Below are 22287 nucleotides of genomic sequence, written 5' to 3'. Positions count from 1 at the left end.
AGCAGAACTGTAACTGTATGGATTCTTATTTAATGCTCTTAGAAAAAAACTCTTAAATGTCACACACTCATTGCAAGACCATTTACTTTTAATGAATACTGCAGACTTTCCACTGAACTATATACAAGCAGGATCAGTGTTGGCAAACGTAATGCAGTTATAGGAGTAAGTCTTAAACCATTGAGACAAAACTACCAAACACAGGCCCATAAACCCCATGACATGAACTGAGAATTTGGCAGAAAAAAAATCAGATATGCTTTTCCCCTCACAAGTTAACATTCTGGCTTCTGCCAGGATCATAATTCAGACTTAGCATAGATGTCATTTTTCACATTTTACCTGATCTATCAACCAAGTCACATATGAGCTCCACATCAATGGAAGACTTGGTCACACAAGATTAGAGCAGCTTCTTCTGCAAGCTGCATGTGTGCAAGAATCAGAAAATGTTGTCACTGAAATAGCCACTGTGTTCTTCCATGAGCAGGTCCTCTTCTGTTACACTGCCCATATGGAATAGACCAGTCGTGTGAGCAGTTATTTGCCCAAGTAAGCTTCCAAACAAAATAATGTCTGCACTGGCTCTTGAAGTCAATGGCCTCATTCACACTTCAAGGTAAGCCACAGTATGGCTTGCTAGGCCCATTCCGGCTTCTGGAGAGCAGCTCACACCTTGCTCCTCCACCCTTCCAGGTTTTTGAGCTAAGTGTGGGACAGCAGCTAAGCCAAGGTTTGGCTTAGAAAGTTGTCTGAACTTGAGATCGTGGTTAAAGTCTCTCCTCTTTAACCACAGGACAAACCTCGACTAAGGTCATGGTTAAGGAGGAGAAACCTTAATCACCATCCTGGGTTTGGACAACATGCTAAGCTAAACCTTGACTGAGCTATCAAGCAGAGCTAAAAACCTTGGAGATGAGCAAAGAAAGTGGGAACTCCTTCTTGGTAACCAGCATGTTCACCTTAAGCAATGGTTTGGCTTAACATTGCATGTGAATATGTCTATTATCTCTTTTTTCCAAATTTACCATCATTACTCTTCTTTTTGTACTGTACCACTATTCTTAGCTACTCAAGACTGCTGTAAATTAAGGCAGTATGACATATGCTTTTGGATGCCAAAACATTTTGTTCCTTACAGTAAAACAGGTGTTCCAAAGACACAAGAGAAAAGCATTCATTATATCAGACAGATTTGTAGAAGAAGCAGAACAGCCAACTTTTACAATTTCAACTGTTCAAGTCTCCAGCTTTCATTTACATTACGAATTGGAACACATCCTATAATCTGTCTCTTTTCTGTACATTAATATTAATAAAATGAAACAAGAGCTCTCTTTATATCCACAAGGTTTAGAGGCAGTAAATTTTAGTCAAACTTGCATTGAAATACCAATCCCAAAAGGTGTAGCATCTTTTCATCCCAGTTAATGTACATAGAAGCACAAAGGCTAATAAATTCTCAAAAAAAGTCTTGGGGTGAAGTCTCAGTTCCCATCAAGAGCACACAGTTAGCAGATTCTACAAACCAAAGCCTGTGTTGCAACTTGGTTTGTAGCTTGAAGATCCATAACTATATGATCCTAAAGTTATCTCCTTGCCATGATCAGGTTATAGGTGGAAGTACTAAGCACCAATATGACAGAATACCTGGAAGCATTCTGGAGAGCCGTTCTGTTGGCTGGGGTGAAAAACAGTGCCCCCTCTCCTTGCATTTCACATACAGAAGCTGACTAGAATGGCAATTAAATCTACTTCAACAGCAGTGATGGGTCCAAATCCTCCACCACACTAGAAGGCAAAAGCCAAGCAGAGCTTAGGGGGCACAGCGCAGGCCTTGTGGCATACATAGTTCTGTCCTCTCATACCTCATTCTCAATTGTTGTTCTTTCCCCCGCACCCATCCCCAGCATTTGGTTGCCTAAGGTGGATACCTCATTCTGCCTAATGTTAGGATTGGCAGTGGTACACTGCTGTGGGCTTTCCAACAAAAAAGTGGAACAACATAACTGCCACCTTAAGGTACCACAGACTGAGGACCAAAGAGCCCATGATCACACAGGTGAAAACAAGGATAGCATACAGAGTTGTTTGCTCCTTATTTAGAGCCAGTTAACCACAGTAATTAACAGTGTATTGGACTAGAGCCAGGGAGAGCTAGATTGAATCCCCACTCAGCCATGAAGCTCACAAGGTGATCCTAGGCCAGTCACTATCACTATATTTTAACCTAATCTACCTCACAGGGTTGTTGTGAAGATAAAAATGGGAAATGCAGGAAACTATGTAAGCCACCACAAGTTCCCTGGTGGGAAGGTAAAAGTGTCGTAATTAAGTAGCATTCCCATTTGAACTCATAATTGTTCCTCTCAGATTCTTAAGCACAAGCACTTTAGTTTTGGAAACTTCTGAATAGGGAGACTCCTGGAAATGGTGTCTCAGTTTCAGACAAGGCTCAACAGGTTGTAGCCCCATCAAATGTTTTTAGCACCTCCAACTGTGGTAAATATCAAGGTGCCTTTGAGCGTGTGCAGAGTGCCTTTACTTCACCTACAATCACACCATACAGAGAGAATAAGGGTGGGAGGCGGAATACAACTAACAAGAAAAGTGCAAGGAAGGGAGAGGGGAGAGAGAACAATCCTTCTATTCAAGGGGAATTTTTTTTCTTTTAAAAAAATCTAGCGCGTATATGTTTTGAGTGACACTCTTCTTCAGAGATAGTTTTACAAATCTCTGATAACAATATGTGAACTTTGGTTTTGTGAGAGTTGTTTTAGAAACTGTCTTATCAATACTTCTAATGAATGCTTCATACACACTTTCTTCTCAGTTATTTGCTGGGAAGACCTTATCAAAGAAATCCAACAAAGTTCTTCTGCCATCTCTCTAAATTCTACATTTGTTTGCTGAAAGAGTTGAGGATGAGACATCTATACTATCTTAGTCCCAATGCTTCAACTTTTGAAAATGATGGGCTGAACGTCACAAAATCAGCCCAAAGAGCTCTCTCATAATTAGGCAAATGTTATAACATCAAAATCCATTTATAGAATTTATTTGTGTAGGGCAGCTTGAATAAATAATCATATCACAATAAGTTGTATGATTATTGTCAGAACCAGAACCAGAACCAGAATGTTTATTGCGGTTTATTGTCAGAGACACCAAAACAAATATAAATTGTTTAGAAATTTTCAAGCTGCATTCACGTGTGACACCAAAACACAGGGTGGGGCTACTTGAACAAGCAGTGGCAAACCTCAGCCTCACACATTTACCAGTACCCTAACCAATTACCAGTGTTTCAGTAACCACTGTTTTGTGTTGCCTGCAAATACAGCTCTATTCTTTGTTCACCTGGAAGATATGATCAAAACCTGACCAATTAGGAAATTGCTGTGAAGAAGAGGGAGGGAGGGCCAGAAAAAAAAATAGGGAATGTGTGAGCTGACTCACTGCTGTTGGTAAATGTAGTGCCTAACTGTAATGTGGTGTAATGTCTGAATGCAGCTTTGTGTGGCTGCTCATCAACACTTACGTCTGTCAATTAAAATGTTACTGATTTTTAGATCCAAACGGTGCACATGCTTTTAATATTTCCCTTTTTACCAAGAGCCAAGGCATACTTGAGAAGTCATTCATCTGACTTAGAACACACACACTGCTGACATTTAAAATTAGTTACTTTTGCCCTACCTTTAGTCTACTTTCATACATACTGCCACTGAAACCTTGGATAATTATCAGTCTTCTTTGATCATTGGAGGCAGTTTCATGCATTTGCCATAATCATTTGGTCACTCTAAACTTCCTACATATGGATGCCTACTGAAAAGCCACCCAAGACAGGAAGGTGTAGAATAACTTATCAGGGTATGGGGAATATTTAATACATTTGTACCCCATCTTTTTTTGACAAGGCAGTAGCTTAAGTTAAAAACAATAACCATTGTTTTAAAAAACAATTTGACAACTATAGTACATACAATAAAGGAGTTATAAAACACTAGGGAAAAAGGATTTTAAAAATACAGCTGTTAAAACCACTTCAACTGGCTGCTTCAGTTCCCCACCACCAGCACCTGCCACTCTTTTTTTAAAAAAAGACAACACTTTAGCTTGTTGTAGAATTGCAAACTGATAACCATTGGTTTTTTTAAAAAATGAAAAACTGACGTAGTATAAACATGTTACCTTATCTGCTAGTCCTCCAGGAACAATAGTCCTTACTACTACACCACTTGATTTTCCTCCAACAATTCCAAAACCTAGTCCTGAGCCATCATTAATAAGTTCAACTTCCTCAACATGGCCCCAACTGATCTGGAAAAAATAGAAGATGAAAGTCATGGTACTTTTGGTATTACTGAGACTCGTTTTCTATATAACACAATACAGATCCACTTCACACAATGAACTAGGCACCTTGCATCTTCCACACCTATCAATACATTCCAAAATTCCCTTGTTAGTGACCAGGTCATCTGGCATACGTGCAAATATGGTGTACAGGAGGACTACAATAAGCAGGATTGCTGAGAAAAGTGAATTACCTATGGCTGAAAATGCCATGTTTAAGATAAGTTATTTTATAACATTTGTAGTCTGTATTTACTCTAAAGCGCTCTAGAAAACACCAGGCCATGTACTCTAGAATGTCAAAATCTCCTCCAGACCAACGAAGAGAAGGGTGGCGATAGTTACATTTAGTGTGTGAATGATAGATCTACTCATCTCTGAAATACAACATGTGGCCACAAACATGCAGAGTTTTGGATAATCAATTTCAAATTGCAGTCTAATATTTTTCTGGGAGTAAGTCCACTGAACTTAATTGAGCTTACTTCTGTGCAGACTCAGTGGGACTAAGTGGGTAAACCATTATGAGAACAGGATGCTGAACTAGATGGGCCTTTGGCCTGATCCAGCAAGTTTTATCTTATGTTCTTATTAAGAGAATGCACAGCACACAAAAAGGATTACAAAGTGAAACAGGAAATAGTATTTGAACTTCATTGCTCCACAGCTGGTTACTTTTTACAAAGCAATTTTATTTACAAGTTCTTTATATAATACTACAGATGATTTAAGAACAGGAAAAAATTAAGAAAATGTTAAAATACTATATATGATTACAGGATTAAATATAGTCATTTGTTCTACCATGTCTATTTTGGACAGCTCCCATGAACAAGTCAGGGTGTTCCAAAAATATTGCAAATCAATACATCTGGGAATATTTTTTTTTATTACACACCAGTTTGATCTACATTTCATCTGTGTGGAAGACACAGACACTAACCACATGAAGTTAAATGATAGAGTGCAATTTGGACAACATGTAAACACTCTATAATGTGTTTTAAGATGCTCATAATTCAAAATTTGATTCACATAAAACTGTAACTTACCGTTTCAGGTGAATTAATATCACTCAAGGCAGTTGGGGTCCTACTGCTTCTCTGAGTTGGCTCCCTGACCACAATCAAATGTATGGAACCTGTGGATTGCTGGAGCAATATGATTGCTTGTTGATGGGAAATGTTCTGATCCAATAGGGTATGATTAATGGCTAGTATATGGTCATTCTCCTTTAATCTTTGATCCCTTGGGTAAAGCATAGAAAATGTTTTAAAAGAGTGTTGCATTAACCTCATAACAGGTTTTCAAAGAAGCAAACACACCCCATAGGTACAGTATGTGCAGTTGGCTGGTGCGGTATAGTGGAGTTGTCCCTGGTTTGTATCTCACTTGGCTGTGAATTCATTAAAGTGGCCACTATCTCTCAGCACCTGAAATATGGAAATAACAGTATCTTACAGTTTTATAGCACTTTAGTGTATATGGGGCTCCTTGAGTGCTCAAGTACAAAATTAATGCTAAACATTATAATTATTGGATCCTCTGCTTTCATCACCCAGATCCTCTGCTTTCATCACCCAGCTTGGCAGGCAATTTTCCATAATGTACCCATACGCTGCTTTTAATACACTGTGGTGTCCAATATACATCGAATAATCTGTGGGAGGGTGGTGGACAAAGGATCCTGCCTTACTCAACAAGATTTGACAAAACAGCTTTTTGTGTCTCACAATGCTATGGTTCTAGCAATTCCAACAATATTTGAGAACAATAAATTTAAAGAACACTATGAAGAATCTCATATCCTTTATTCAACTGGTATTATTTTGACAATATAAAACAATCTCACCTGGCTGCTATGCTTCCTGGCTGAACCTCCTTGACAAAGATACCAGCTTCTCCAACACTTTGGTTTTTAAGAGCAACCACACTAAATCCAAGGCCTCCATTAGATGGCTTCTCTATATCTATATATTCTATTTGCCTGCCCTAATAAATGAAGAATAGAAGCAAATATTTATAATAGTTTATCTTTGAATACATCCCCCCACTAAACAAGACCAGAACATAATGCATAGTAATAAATTAAAACATTTATATCCAGTCCTTCTGGTGCAAAAGCACCTCTCAGGATGGCTTACATATGAAATTAAAGTTTCATTAACAAAATAAAATAAAACAATTAAACAAGGAGATAGGATCAGCATATTCATATAGACCATGGATACAATCAGGAGGACACTTTACATTGAGAAAAGTACAGAAAAATGTAAGCAAAATGGCAGCCTCTTAAGCAAGCAGGACCCAAGACTTAAGGTTTATGCAGCTCAAGACCAGCAACTTTATTTGTAGTTGGAAAGCTACAGGTATTCTGGCAGATTCAAGAGCAGTATTGTGATGCAGACCTAGTGATTAGCTCCCACATTATTGTCAGCCTAGTACCTCATCTTGCTGATATCATTGTGCATGCTATACCCAGAACCCAGCTAACTTTATCCCTTGGGTCTTTTTTGACCGTTCCTCATCTTTTACACCTGTACTGCACTGTACTTTGAGTGTGAAGCTTTTGACACTGATTGGCCAAGCTGCTCTAATGGTACAGAACATTTCAGGAATGAAGCAGCCAACAACAGAAGATCCCATCCAGCTTCCATGATAAGGAATAGTTGTTAGTTTGGGCCTCATACAAATCCTGCATAAGGGGTACGCTAAGCACTGGAAAGCTCAAGTGGCCTCAGGAAGAAAAGAATTTTGATCCTTATGAGGAAGAGAACTTTAGGGTCAAGTATGGCTGAAGGAAAAGAGGCAGAGCAAGCATGGAGTGTTATACATGAATAAGATGGAAGAACAGGAAGGAATGACAGAAGTCTGGAAGAACGTCTTGGAACTGTGAGTTAGGGAGATAAGAGGAAAAGGATTGCCAGACAGAAACCCCACTAGAGTTCCTGGGCATTTAAAACTTGCATAGAAAAACAGAAGTCTACCAGCTGTTGCTTCAATCATCACTATATCCTGATGATCTTAAAGATGAGGGCAGAGTAGGAATTGAGTTGAACCTCAGCTATCCGTTTCTAGTTTACTTTGATGTCATCACAAAATAATATTATTATATATAATAATAGCGAAATGGACCACTGAACTAATTACACTGGGTTTTTACAAAAATAATGTTAAATGCATGCAGGAGTTCCAGAATATGTCATGAATTCAAGGTTTGTCAAGAACCTGCTCAACAAATATTTAGAACATAAATATCCTATTGCTTAATATTACACAATTTATAACCAAGAAAATATATTCCCATGCTTTGCTATACAAATGTAAAACCTAGCAACCAGAGACATTTGGAATTAAAAGTGGGAGAGAAGAATATATAGTCCACTGATGCTGCTATGCCATACCTTTGCCATCCTTTGGATTGCCAAATTAAACTCATCAACTCCAAGCTTTGGAACCAGAGGAGCCATCTGATTATTATGGTTGTAAGGCACCCAAGGGCTTCCATTAGTGAGAGAATTGTGTTCAGCATCAAACACCAGCAAACCTCTCGTAGTAAAATCAAAATCCAATGTACAATCTGGCGGCATGTACAAGAGCTGTGAACAGCAAGGCAAGACATTCATTCAAACAGAATTGTCTTCCACGAAACAAAAATATAAACGGGCCTGGGTGTTTTAGCAAACAATGAAAAAATGACAGCTTGTGCTATATGTTGAAATTTGCTAGATTTTCTGGGATATTTGTGTTCACTTGCTAGCTGATTTATAAGTCAATACATTGACAGCTCATTTATTTATCTCAGGAATAGTCAAATTTATGAATGCCAATGACAGACGTACTAAGACATGCAGGTAGAAACAAGGCAGAAAGGAATTGTATGCATACATTTTAACTTTTTTAAAAAATCTGCACACATTCTTCCTTTCACATTTCTCCCTGAAACCACCAGGTCTCCTCTCCCTCATTTTGCACTCTTTCCCATTTTCCTGTATAAATTTAATACATAACAGCATTTCAGAATATTCGGCATGTCACATTTCCCCAACTTCTTCTGGCTAATTCAGTCAAATCAAGCTTTATATGGATTTATCTGAATTATTTATTACCCACCCACTGAATTAGTATCAACTGGCAAAGTGTTTTTGAGGAAGGGAAAGTACCTAACGAGATCAGTTGAACAACACTTCCTGGAAAGGTCTTTACCAGCTAAGGTCATCAGAATCTCCCTTTGGAAGGAACAGTGCTGGACAGCCTTAAAACAGCAACTAGTTCTTGCAGGGAAAAAACTCAACATGTTCAGCTATCACTCTGTCTTCAGCCTCACATAATTGGGCAAGATAAACAGTATTTGTAACTTCAGTTACACCTGGATAGCATCTCCTTCTTCAAGGACAGTTGCTCAGTGGTAGAGCATGCACTTTGCATGCAGAAAGTCCCAAGTTCAATCCCCGGCATCTCAAGGAAGGACAGGGAACACTGCCAGTCAGTGTAGAAAATACTGAGCTAGATAGACCAATGGTATGACTCAGTATAAGGCAGATTCCTATGCTTCTAATTCATGCCAGGTCAGTTTCTGTTCTGGGTTGACAATCTAGATTTGAAGACTTACAAAGAGACGTTTTACTATATTGATTTTATTAGGTTTCTTTTCTAGCAACATTTGATACAGTGAATCATAAATGTAAGTGAAATCTGATATTGTTAAGGAGGGTCAAACTGTAATTGTGTATATTTTAACAACATGATGTTCTCCTTAGAGCTCCCTAGAACTTCCTCAATAGGTTGGGTTACAAGTCTATATAAATAATTTACAAAGTTTCATGTAATTTTGTAGCATGTAAATACATAAAATAAAATTTAAAAACCACCCTATATGAGGCCTTATTTCAGCAATCACAAAGACATAGTCTCAGATTGGATAGTTGGACCAGAATGCAATGTATAGCAATGCCTTTCACCAATGCTTATGAAAGTCACTACAACCAGTGTGATTCGAGTCAGATTATGACAGGAGACCCAAATTCAAATCCGCAATGAGTCATGAAGTTTACTGGGAGTCATCAGGCCAATCTTTGTCTCTTAAATTAAGGGTTTTTGCCATAATAAAAAGGGGAGAGGAGAATCATGTACATTGCCCTGGGCACTGCTACTTTTTTCACAATAAAGTGACCCAAAGCGCATTTTGTCAGAATGGTGTGTTTTTGCCATATGGGGCATTATCACAAGAATGGCTTTTCACATACAAAATAATGGGGAAATGTCATAATGCCATGACATAAGAAGAGCCCTGCCAGATCAGGCCAAAGGTCCATTTAGTGAACATCCCGTTCTTACAATGGCCAGCCAGATGCCTATGGGAAAGCCCAAGCAGGATCCAAGTACAATAGCATTCTCCTCACTTGTGATTCCCAGCAACTGGCATTGAGGCATACCACCTCCAATGGTGTAGTCAGAAGAGAGCCCATCACAGCTTGTACTCATTGATAGGCTTATCCTCCATGAATCTGTCTTATTCTCTTTTAAAGCCATCAAAGTTGGTGGCCATCACTGCCTCATGTGGGAGCAAATTCTATAGTTTAGTTATGTGCAGTGCAGAGATGTACTTTCTTTTGGGCAGTGACCGAGGGCCCCTGTAGTTGAGAAAGTTCCTGCTGCTGGGGCTGGGCAGGTGTAACTCCTGCTCCATGATCCGTGCACAGAGCATGTACCCTGCGACCTGATGCTGGCACGGATTGCAGAGCAGGAGCCACCCTCTCAGAAAACATCTCCTCACCAGTGGCACAGGCTGGCTGCACCACTTCTCTCGTTGGTTGCCATCACCCAAGATGGCGGCGGGGACATCAACATGCCCCCACCACCATTTTGGGTAATGGCAGGCATATGCACACAGCATGCCGACGCAGTCCAGCTTATTTAAGCCCTGAGCGATGGCTTGCTGCAGTCTGGTGCCAAAGGACCCACTATAGTTTGGCGTCAGCCCTGCTTTTGTCTGTCTTGAATCTTCCAACATTCAGCTTCGCTGGATGGCCACAAGTTCTAATATTGTAAGAGAGAGAGAGAAACTTCACTCTATCTACTTTCTCCACAATATGCATAATTTTATACACTTCTGTCATGTCTCCCTTACTCGCCTTTTTTCCTAAACCAAAAAGTTGCAAATGCTGTAACCTTTCCTCTTTGGGGAGTTACTCCAATCCATTTTATGAGCATCATCCAGCTCTACAATATCCTTTTTGAGGTGAGTCAACCAAAATTGTATACAGCATTCCAAGTGTGGTCTCTCCATAGATTTGTATAATAGCATAAAGATACTGGCAGTTTTGTTTTCAATCCTTTCACATAAATATCTCTAACATAAGCCTTCTCTCAGATGACACACAATGGGTTGGCTCCAAAGCAGTGTCAACAGAGCTCCACTGCCACAACAGCACCTCCATTTTTTCTCCTCCCTCCACCTTCTTCAAATCTTCTCCAGAGTGTCCCCCAACCAGATAGTACATCCCCAGTATTAAATTACTATTTGGGCCCAATATCACCAGTCACAACAATTCTCTGAAGAAATCTGCTCTTTGGGGGATTTTTGGCTTGCTGTGTTGCCTAGGTGGATCATAGCTACCTATGTGGTTAGTATAAGCTAACCTTGGTAACCTTGGTAAGTATAAGCTAACCTTGACCTTGGTAAAGGAAAACTTCAAACGTTAGGTTTAAGGCGCAAAAGCTGACATTATTATTGCTTAACATCATAGAGTTTGATGGGGTCTTGTGGCTATCTAATCAAAACCCTTGCTTGATGCAGGAAATCCAGAGCAAAAGCATTTCCAACAGTAAAGATGTTAATAAATCTGCAATAGCTGATGATACAATAACTTAAAGTTACCAAACAGCTACAATTACCATAGGAGTGTCAAAAGATGTGAATTCAGCCCAGGCAGATACATCTTGTAAAACAACATTGCGAGCACTAAATACTTCAGCAATATGCCCCTGAAACATAACTGCCAGCATTGATAAACTTTATGGCTTGTAACTTACTTGTTCTTTCAACTGCTTGATTGACTGCTGAAGAGTTAGCATGTGATTAAACAAGGGATTCTTGAGTGTATTGTATAGAAAAGCCAGATTATCACTCTGTGAAGTTTCTCCTCTCTCATGAAGTTTCAGTAGCAGTCGCTCCAGAATCTGTAGCACCTGCTGCTTATCTGTGGGATCCCCCAAAACACCACACATTAAAAAGCTGCTTAATAATATTTTATTATTTAGGTAAGTGATTTTTTTTCCAGCAATGCCTACCTGCGACAGGATTTTCTGGCATGTTGGCGTATTTGTGCGCAGTTGTCAAAATAATCTACATTTTAAAATAAAAGTGCAAGTTCAGTTTAGGCTTTCAGCATTTAGCTTTGAGAAACAGAGCTAACACACACACATACACATATGTAAGACCCGGAAGCATTTTCCTAAATCTACAACTGCTTCTTAAAATCCCTCCATGCACATTCAAGCTTAATGTTTGAAGAGTGTATATGTGTACTATTATAGTATATACAGCTTCCCCACTAACAGCACAATCTAACCATGTCTAGTCAGAAGTAAGTCCAATTAAATTCAGTGGGGCTTACTCCCAGGTAAATGGGATTAGGAATGCAGTCTAAAGCATGCAAAAAAATATTTTTTCCAACCACAAAAAAATATTATCTGAAGAACTATTTCAGCATAAATTGAACAATGTTGTGAAGAATGATCCTTGTGGCTAAATAAATAGTTTCCTGCTACACATGAACATAAAAGGGAACCAACACATTCAGAGAGACATAGATCCCCTATCACATTCTCTTATTATGCTATTTTACTTCACATTGATAAACCTACCCAAATATTGTTTTCCCATTTGAATACACTTTGCTCGTTGCCAGTATAATCATACTAACGTGAACAGCAGCCACACAGTCAGAAGTTATACTTTGCCCTGCCTGCTTCAGATACAGATACTTCTGAGTAAACGTGTTTAGGATTGCACTGTAGGAGTGCAAATGCCACCAAGGTCAGTGGCATTTCTCATTAGGACAGGGATGGAGAACCTGTGGACTTCCAAGTGTATGACTCCGACAACATCTGGGGAGCCCCAGGGTAAACCTGCTTTGTACTAAGTTTCAAAACAAACCAATATATGTTTTGGGTGATCCCACAGATGAAGCTTCCAATATGAAAACATTTGATAAATGTAGACAAGCAAAATAAAATTATCCAGATTTAAATAAGACTTTGAGAATATTATTTTCTACATTCCTGTACAAAAGGAGTGGTGCTTAATTTACCCGTTTCAAATCAGAACACAAACAATGGAGGCTGGTTCATTGGTGCACTACCCCACCAACCTCAGTCAGCCCCCACCTGCCACCTGACTTTTTACAACTAGTCTAACGGTGGCATAGAGTTAATCCTCCTTAGTTCCTGTAGACTCCAGCAGGGAGAAGGTTGGGAACAAACTAGAATTAGTTGGTGCCACCTGGCATTGGCTCTGGCTCCACCTACTGTTGACCTCCCTGCCTTCAGACCTACCACTGTCAATGGGCACCAGTCACCATTTGGTACAAGCCATTGTTTTCTGATGGAATCTACTCAGAATACAACATTTTAATAAAGCTTGGCCTTAAAGCAAAGTATATTAGGATAACTCTGAGAAAGCTTCCAGGAACAAACCAATTTGGAAGCAATTAGTGCTTAATTTCTAAACTGAAAAGTGATAAAATACCAAAGTCATTGCATTGGGAGATAGGTTTGCCTATTTGTTTTCCACTGCTTTTTGTGGTTTTACCAACCCGCTGTTTTGTTGCAGATGTTGTTTTACTGTATTTTGTTAAGTTTTATATTATGTTAGTTTATATTGTTAATTTGATTTTGTTGTTTGCATATTTCTGTCCTGGGACCTTTGGGTAAAGGACAGGCTATAAATGTGTTTGATAAATAAGTAAACAAGGTAAATCTTCCACCCTTAATATGTATCTAAGATATGTAGTGGCTAGTTGTATTTATTGATGGTAAGTGAAAAGTACTCTGTACATTCTTAAAATGGTATTCACTCCTTCCTTTATAAATACTTTTTCACAATAAGTGAACTAGAGTATTAGCTTTGCAACTTTCAGATAATCAAACCCCAGAAAGGAAGCAGAACTGTGGATCTGCCAGCTCGTGCGAGCTGCAACAGAAGGGAAAGGAGTTTTTTGCTCCAGTCTTTGCTGTGCCAGCTCTAGGCTTGTAAAGCAAAGAGACCCATGGATTCTTCATGGGCTTTGGATCCTACAGATCTAACACCACCAGCCCCCCACCCCAAAGAACTTGTTTGGGGGCTTTTTTTTTTTTTACAGACTACTGACTACTGCAGAACTGCCAGCAGTACCTTCCCACTCCTCCGGTATGGGGGGGGCATCCAGAGCTGCAGAGCCCTCTTCGCTGGCAGAGGGCTTCCTCTGCTTATCCTAACCTGTTCTAGCAGCACAAGGATAGGCTAGCCTTGACATTAGGCAGAGTGAGGCAGCCCCACAAGCAGCTGGTCTGGTGTGTCGTGAAAGGACAGCAAATTTAATTTGATTTAATTAATTATTGTTGTATTATTACTGTTAAGGAAGGCAAGTGGAGCTTGTGGCATTGTTCTGCTCAGGTGGCAAAATAACTTAACTGGCTGTAGGTACTATGTACCTGGACTGAGGGGGGGGAGGCTTTGCTACTTCACTCAGGCAGCATAATGCTGTCTGAGCTGGGTCCAATCCTACCTGCTGCACCACCAAGAGAGCAGGCAGGGGCAGCACCCAACATTCTGCCACTCTGGCCAGCTGCACTTGGCCCAGTCCTTCCCACAGAGCTGCCCAAAGACAGCGGGCAAGCGAGAAGCAATGCAGCTTTTCCTGCAATGAAGAGCGGCTGCCTCCTGTCACTTGCTTGCACACTGTCCTCAGACAGCTCTGCTTGGACAACTACTCCTGCCTCACCATCCATAGAAAAAGGGCGCACAAGCAGCTAGAGGCTGGCACAGTCCACTCTACCCCGTAACAGTGTGACAGAAGGTGATGGTTGAAGTGGAGGCTCCTTGCAGCCAACCCTCACTTGCTCACTTTGTCCTGAGAGTGAGCAGAAGCTTCCCTTGGCAGCCAACCCTCCAAGCCCAAGTGGGGGAGGACATGTTGGTGCCGCCATCACCACTACAAACAGTGGCACAGCACAGGAGAGATGGGTCTCCCCATCCAAAGAGGCACAAAACTTCTAGCATGCATTCCACCAGTGTTAGACCCCAGAAGCAGGCAGTCTGGAATCACACAGGTGCATCCACTCTCACCCTGTGGGTGGCCTCACAGGCCCCAAGCCTCACCAGAGAGAGGGTGTGAGGAAGCAACCAGGCAGAAGCTACACTAATGCAAGATGCAGTAGCCAATCAGGGGTCAGCATCGGTGGGCCAAGGCGTGTGGCCTCAGCAGCTGCCTGACTGTGCTGACCCCGGATGACAGTGCCAATAGTTAAAACCAAGCTGGAAAAAAATTCTGTCACTGCTGCAGTTGGTGGGTCTTAGGCGGTAATGAGTTTATGTCAAAACTTTACACCGGACAGCTCCAAAGGAAAGCTGCCGCCCACTATGCAGGGTCAAAAACGCAAGCCAGAGCAGAAAGGAGGAACTCCAGAAGGTGTGGAAGTTTGTGGTTTAAATTAGAATTTAAATCTAAAAATAGTCATTCTAGCCTTGGATGTTTAGGAGAAAAACCACGAACTGGAAACAAACACCACAGTGGCTTAAATCCCAGATCAGGGCTTTGCAAACTGCCCAGCCCAAAGCGCAACAGGTTCCCCCGAAGCGTTTTCGATGAAACTTAGAAACCCTTCAGGAAGTAAGTGGAAGGCGTAATAGAAATGGCCCGCGGCTTACTTATACAGCGGTTGCACGCGGATTCTTTCTCCCCCTACAGGGGGACTGTAAATGACAGGAGGCGAGGGTCGCCTGTTCCCGGACACCCTCTTACCTGGTCTGCGGTGGGAGGAGAAATCTGTCACGGCCGCCTCTTTCGGATCTTCACTCGCTCTTACCTGGGCGGAAGCGAGCGTTTAGACTTTAACCGCACCTCACCTGCAACACAGGAAGCCGACAGAAAGGGGGAGCCGTTCTTTAGTAAAGAAAACAAATCTAGGGAAAGACGGAATAAGGAGGGAAAGGAACAGAGATCGGCGGGGAAGAGGTGACGTTTTGTCCCATTTGATTTCCGCGTGGTGAACAGACACAAATTCAAGGCCCCCGATTATCCTGAAAGCAGTTATGCTTTTGTAAGGACCCTGGGGAAGGGAAGACTCGTAAAGAAATGGTTACACGGTTTCAGTCAACGAAAAAAGACGGGGGAGGGTTCAAAAGATTACGACAAAAAAACTGAAAGAGAATGTAGGTTCCAAGTAAAGGGGAGAAAAAAGAGTCACGGCCGAGACACCAAGGTTCCATTCGTCCCGACAACTAAACTCGTGGGCTGGGGCGGGGGAGAATCTGGTTGGCTTGGCAGTAGCTATTTATGAAACCAGCAATATGCCCAACCCAAAACATGCAGAAATCATGAGTCAGGTTTTTTTTTTTAATGTTGAAAAAACAAACAAGTCATATTTGGCATTTACTTAGTATTAGATCTTGGGATATCCAGTTTTTAAACTTTTCCTAGGCAGACAGGAAATAATAGAGTTCTTTTTTAAAAAAAAATAACAAAGAGTTAGCAGCCTAGATTCTCAAATGAGTTCTCAATTCCATGAAAGGCAACACATTCTGAAACTGGTTCATGTTACAAGAATTTTCTTAGCAAAGTATTATTTTACTAGAATTGTTAGAAGCACAATTCAGAAAATTTCCACAGGGATTTTGTTAGTCTCTAGACCACCAAAAATAACAAGGTATCTTGAGGCACCACAAACAATTGTGGCATAAGAATTATTGGGCCTCATACTTTAGCAGAGCTCAGTTCATCAGATGTGTTAATATTATCTTTAGTTGAAATAGAGAAACACATATGTAAGTATAGAGAGAAGGACAGGTGGGGCAAAGCAGGGGAATGCCTGTTACAAAAGTGAGGTGAGGTCTAGCAAATGTAACAGGTAGCTGTGTTGTTATTACAGGGCAGAAATACCAATGAGATCCAGTCAAGAGAATAAAAGAGCCATTCAGAGTGGGTGCGACCTATACTCTTCTGGGAATGAAACAAAGCAAAATTAATATTGTACATAAATATCTGAAGGGGGGTAATTATTTTCTATTGCAAGTTAGCCATTCCCAGTCTCCACTGAGCCAAAGTCTGATAATGTCAAATTGACAAAAGAATTCCAGCTCAGCTTTCTTTGGAGTCTCCATTTGGAGCTTTTTTTTATAACAGAACAATGACAAATCTATTACAGAATGTGACATTTAAATGTGCCCCACTGTTTTCAGAGTGTCATCATTTTAACTCCTATGCACACTTACCTGGAAATAAGAACACAGTGAATACAAGTCCCACTGAATACTCAGATTTACTCTGAGTAAGCATGCATAGGACTGGGCTGTAAATGTCTGTTCTCTTGCATAAGAAGAATATGCCTTATGTTAAAAGCAGAAAGGTATTGCTGGTACATTATGGTATCTGTCACAAGAGAACTTAGATGATGTACAAGTGAATGAGCTATTGATAGCATAGCTGATGATGAATTCCATGACAGAGTTGCTCAAGTATATATGGAGGCAGAGATTGTTGCAAAGCCTTGTTCCTGGAGTTGCATGTCCTTTAGATGGCCCATTGTTGCATCTGCTTGGAGGGATTGTTGCATCTGTTTAGAGAGATGTCTTTAAGCTTGTGAGAGAAAAGAATAATTTTCCATTTTAGGCTGTAGAACTTTAATTACACATTAGAGACAATCTAGCAGGAACTTATGGGCTGTGGTGTTCCTTTACTTTCTCTGCAGGACCTGTCCTGTACTAGACGATTCATGCATGCCCATTTGGTCTTGTCAAAGTTTTTTCTCTTGTTCCCGTGAGTATTATAGTTTTAATGATACCTGATGTAAATCCTGCAGGTGTTGGGTAGGGGCAATGTGGCAAACAATGGAATGTATATTGTGTTCTAGCTCAAAGCCTCATGGAAAGTGTAGCGGTGAGTTAATCTGCAGTATAGATGGTGTTCTATATGTCTAACACATAGTTGCATTATGGTGTCCGTAAAGTGATCCTGCTGCATGGATTGACCGAAGCTTAATACTAAAATTTAACTATTCATCTGCTCCAAAGTACATGTGTATAGGATTGTAATGCTATTCTAATAAGCAAGCCTACAGAAATTTTTTATTACTGTGGGATAATTCAGATGTAATATTTCACATTCACACCAAATTGTTTTGGAACAATCCTATAAACATGAAGAAATACTTCATACTCTGGTTATTCCTAGCAAAGTCATGGAGATAATCTATTCCTATGTACAGGGACATCCCTGGGGAGATGGGTCAAACTGTGTGGGATGCCATTGCCTTCATCTCTCCCCTGCATCTGTCATCCCACCTAAACTACATGGTGATGGTGGCAGTTCCTGTTCCCCACCCACAACTTGCTTTTTGGTTTTGTCACCCCTTTAGCAGCAGTCCTTTATTATTTATTTTTATTGTATTTATATACCGCCCCATAGCCGAAGCTCTCTGGGCGGTTTACACTTCTCTCTCCTGCCCTGCTTTTTTTCTTTTGCTGCTGTTTTAGCAGTGCCAACACCAGCAAGGCCCTCCATTTCCTCCCTCCCATATTCTAGGAAGGGAAGAGGTGGAGAGGTTCACCGGATGGCCAGAAGTTAGCAGGGACTACCAGCCATGGCCACTGGTACCAACCATGAAGCTTCCCAAAATGTGGGGCCTGGAGTAGTCACCCCTATTTGTCCCCCCTGGATGGCCCTGCCTATATAACTTTTCCATGTACATATCGACAGGTCAATTTCCAAAAATCATCATATGAGTGCAAAACACTTCATCTGAATTTGGGATGTAGTATTTGTGCAAATTTCTTAAGCAATCAGATGTTTTAAAAGAAGTCTGCTATGTTGTTTTAAATTATTTCAAATCCAGAAGCATTTTAGCAACAAAGTATATCCACCTGGTTGCAAAATATTAATTGAACAATGTATAAGCAATACAGCATGCAAGAGATTATAGTTGCCAACTTTTTAAACTAGACCCTGCTCCTGTGCCTTGAACAAATGCTCTACAAACATTAGCAAGTAATAATGTTTATCTCTGCTTCTTGAAAAGCTGAGGATTTCTGCAGATAAGATACTACTGAAGTTGCAGGAGCAAGCCAAATAACTTTTTGTGATTTCTTATGCGATCACACAATTTATATTTTGTTCTGTAGTATCCAGTTTCAGTAAACAAGAATGCTTATTGATGTCATAATCCCTGTTTCAAGAGACAACAAAGGAAGTTTGATTTCAGGGTTAAATGAAGCACATGAACTATATGATGCAGTATTTTTACTATAGCAAATGCTTTTTAAGATGGTATCAATAGATGCAACCAAACACATTTTATTCCCCAGGTGTGTTACCTGAGCCATAATTCAAAATGGAAAGTCTGAAAATGTGGGACATTTGTTGCAAGAAGTATTATGAAATACTAGTGTAATTTCATTACATTCAGTAGAACAGGAATTGCAGTATCAGATTTGGAGGATATTTATTTACTTATTTTAAAATCAAAGACATCTGAAATTTCCAGTCCCTTGGTAAACCTTACTCTCAGATAAGCATAGTCTTAACTGATGCTATTCCTAGCCTTAGTAGATTGTTTTCTCAGTTCTCCAGAATCCACCCCTTCTTCGTTCAAGAGAGTTGCAATTAATATATATCACAGCACAATCCAAATCATGTCTACTCAGAAGTAAGTCCTACTGAATTCAGTAGGACTTACTGCTGTGTGAGTAGGGTTAGGTAGACTACTATCCTAACTCCACTTACCTGAGAGTAAACCCCACTGAATTCAGTACTAGACATGGTTAGGATTGTAGCCATTGTTATCTCACAACACTCTATTATCCTATAGGATCGGCTTAAAAGTGAGAAAAATAGTGTTTTCTTTCTTCACCCTTTCAGCGCATGCTTACCCAAGCGTGAGTTCCAATCACGGTTATTACGGTACTGTCTCTCCCCCCCCCACCAGAAACTCAGCAGGTGACGCTTGGGAGTTGTAGTTTAAAAAAGTAACTTTTCCAAGCTCTGCTTTTTTAAAAATAAATTGCAATCCTTATAGGTTGCAACTGTAGATGGAGCCGAGGGGAATGGGTGACAGTTATGAATCGATCAACGAGAAGATCAGAAAGGATTATAAATGTATCAATTTGGGAATCTGGCCTTGTTTATATGTAGACGCCTCACCACCACCACTCCCGATTTCTTTTAAGATCCTGTCAACCCTTTGTTCGCTGCACGCTCTTTCGTTTGGAGGCTTGGGAAAAAGCAGGCAACGGTGAATCAAGTTTCCCCGCCTCAAAAGGTTCCATCTCAGTTACGGTCGAGCTTCCTCGCGTTGTTTTGTAGGACAACATCCATCTTTACTAAGGGTTGCTGTTCCCCATTTCGCCACTTCTCTAACTGTTCTTCACAGAAAAAAGGCGAGCGGTCTCTGCCTTCAGCCTTATTGAAAATTATAAGTAACGGAAGCCATCTTTGTTAAGGGCAATATACACTTTCCAGAAAGAATAGCACCGCCTCTTCTACTCTCCTTCGGGAGAGGCGTCAGCTTTACTACAGAGGACGAGAGCATCAGCTGACAAGCGGACTTCTTTTCCAACATGGCTGCCTGGCAGAGTAAGCTGTTCTCAAGGAGCAAGAGGAAGAAAGGCAGCGCGATAGCACTCTGGTTCTTGGGAACCTTGTGGCTGGCTTGTGTCACGGCACCGGGCGTGGCGGGTGGCGACCCTTCGCTGAAGTGCGAAGACCTGAGAATTGGCCAATATCCTGAAGCTGTGAGGAGGACGCAAAAGTATTACCTGGTTACCATGGTGATGGGTCTTGCAGTGGGTTGAAGAGGGGCATAGGGTGGCCGCTTCTCCTGGCAGAGCTGCTGTGATTTAAAAGCTGCTTGGCAGGCAAACATACAACGAGTGAAGCCTTCACACCACTTCAGCTGTATGCTGGGAGGAAGCTACACCTGTTGAATCTTTCTCTTTCACGCAGCTGTAAAGGGCACAGTAGCCCTGCCACTAAAAAGGTAGTAGCCACAAAGAGAGAAGATATTGGGGGTGCGGGAGCCATCTGATGTGTTTAAACCCTGTGAGATGATCCCAGCAAGCAAGGCCATTTGACACCAGGCATTGAAATATCTAACCAAAGCAGGGGAAGGAATAAGAGTAGTAATTACCACCCAGCTCTTCTTTATCTGCTACTGCTAACTGGTTTTGTGCTATGATGTCTTTGACATGGAGTTGTCACATTAAAAAATAAATATGGAACACTGGTGTATAACATGTAGAAATAACATGTAGCATCTATCACTTTATTTGGGCTTGTGATGTTCTGAAATGAATGCTGATAAAATGAAAAATACCCGCTGGTTCAGGGATGGGGAACCTATGGCTTTTCAGCTGTTACTGGACTCCAACTCACTTTAACTTCAGCTAGCACGGGCAATGGTCAGGGATGTTGGAAATTGTAGTTTAGAAACATCTGGAGGGCCACAGGTTCCCTATCCCTGATCTGGTACAGGACAAATTGGTCACACATCTGAGCCCCCTGGTCTATTTCACTGTACAAAGCTTTTGTTGGTAGTAGATGTAGAGTAAAAGAGTAGATGAATAGTTGGTTTATTCTGGAGTAAATTCAACAACCTGCCTATCACCATATTTTCTCATGCCCCATTGACATAATTTTGTAAGAGATAACTTTATGAATACAAACAGTATCAACTCAACTTTCATAAATATGTTATCAGTACTATATTTGGGGATTGCAAATAATTTTATCTCTGGAGAAGATGGAAAATCACTATTAACAAAGAAAATGATGAAGACTGCACAACTTCTGCATAATGTCCTTTAAGCTCACATAGATAGTAAAAAAAAATCAAAGGTACTGGAAGCAAATGTTTTCAAAGTCTTGAGTGGTAATGGAAGAAGCAAAGTGGTTAATGCTGGAATTCTTTAATTCAGTGGAATTAACAGGACAATCTTATGTATGTCTTAACAGGACAATCTTATGTATGTTTATCAAAACTAAGTCCCACTGTCTTCAGTGGCACTTTCTACCAGGTATGTGTGCATAGGACTGCAGCCTAATGATGAACTTTTAACTCTCTACTCAGATGTAAGCCCTATTAAATTACATGGGCTCACTCTCAGGTAAGTGGAGTTAGAACTGCAGCCTAACTAGAGTTTAGTGTTAACTAGATGTTACAAGATTCAAAGGTTTTGCTTCTCCATATTTGTTTTCTCTTTCATAAAGTCTAGGATGGCGAACACAACACATTATGTGATGCTCATTGTGCTATCCTGGGGTGATGATCAGTGGTGTGAGACAGGATGTGCATAACATCATGGGACAAATTAACTAAATTCAGATTATCACATCTCATCTTAATAAGCTGATATATGAGCATGACGTTTGCTTAGACATGCAGTGCCTTCACTGTTCCCTTCACACCAAAAGCAAACAAGTGTGGAAGGCTTCAGTTAACCATAGTTAAGCATTGCATGCAAACTGGGAAACTATCAGCTTTGTAACAAACCAGGATATAAACCATGGTTGGCATAATATGCTAGTTTGTTCTGAAGCTGCTATCATTTTCCAGGTTGGTTGAAATGGAAACCTATGATTAATTTATTTAATTGCAGTTCACGCAAAGGATAGAACAAAGGGGGCTCCATCAGAAGCAAAGATCTCATTCAGATCTTGGCTTATTAAACTC

At 40.6% G+C, this 22287-nt stretch overlaps 2 protein-coding genes across 14 annotated transcripts in view; one reads left to right on the top strand and one right to left on the bottom strand.

The window, feature by feature from the left end:
* Positions 1-20389, bottom strand: part of PATJ (PATJ crumbs cell polarity complex component) — a 294202-nt gene extending 273813 nt beyond the window's left edge. For 4 of the 8 annotated variants that reach the window (XM_061633242.1, XM_061633249.1, XM_061633248.1 and 1 more), the window contains exons 1-9: positions 19490-20002; positions 16838-17201; positions 15369-15472; positions 11656-11710; positions 11398-11564; positions 7767-7961; positions 6215-6354; positions 5415-5610; positions 4198-4326 (exon numbers count right to left, since the gene is read on the bottom strand). In XM_061633242.1, the coding sequence (XP_061489226.1) occupies positions 4198-4326; positions 5415-5610; positions 6215-6354; positions 7767-7961; positions 11398-11564; positions 11656-11677 (849 nt within the window). In that variant the 5' untranslated portion in view covers positions 11678-11710; positions 15369-15472; positions 16838-17201; positions 19490-20002. Of the gene's footprint in view, positions 1-4197; positions 4327-5414; positions 5611-6214; positions 6355-7766; positions 7962-11397; positions 11565-11655; positions 11711-15368; positions 15473-16837; positions 17202-19489; positions 20003-20374 lie in introns of those variants that run through there. The other 4 variants (XM_061633244.1, XM_061633243.1, XM_061633245.1 and 1 more) reach the window with 4 other exon arrangements.
* TM2D1 (TM2 domain containing 1) overlaps positions 15111-22287 on the top strand; it is a 28222-nt gene continuing 21045 nt past the window's right edge. The window contains exons 1-3 of one of the 6 annotated variants that reach the window (XM_061633253.1): positions 15322-15581; positions 17314-17381; positions 19787-20367. In XM_061633253.1, coding sequence (XP_061489237.1) covers positions 20177-20367 — 191 coding nt within the window. In that variant the 5' untranslated portion in view covers positions 15322-15581; positions 17314-17381; positions 19787-20176. Of the gene's footprint in view, positions 15237-15321; positions 15582-17313; positions 17382-19635; positions 20368-22287 lie in introns of those variants that run through there. The other 5 variants (XM_061633251.1, XM_061633256.1, XM_061633254.1 and 2 more) reach the window with 5 other exon arrangements.

This window comes from Rhineura floridana, chromosome 6, assembly GCF_030035675.1.
Source record: "Rhineura floridana isolate rRhiFlo1 chromosome 6, rRhiFlo1.hap2, whole genome shotgun sequence".
Classification (NCBI taxonomy): domain Eukaryota; kingdom Metazoa; phylum Chordata; class Lepidosauria; order Squamata; family Rhineuridae; genus Rhineura; species Rhineura floridana.
This window is presented reverse-complemented; position numbering and strand designations above follow the sequence as displayed.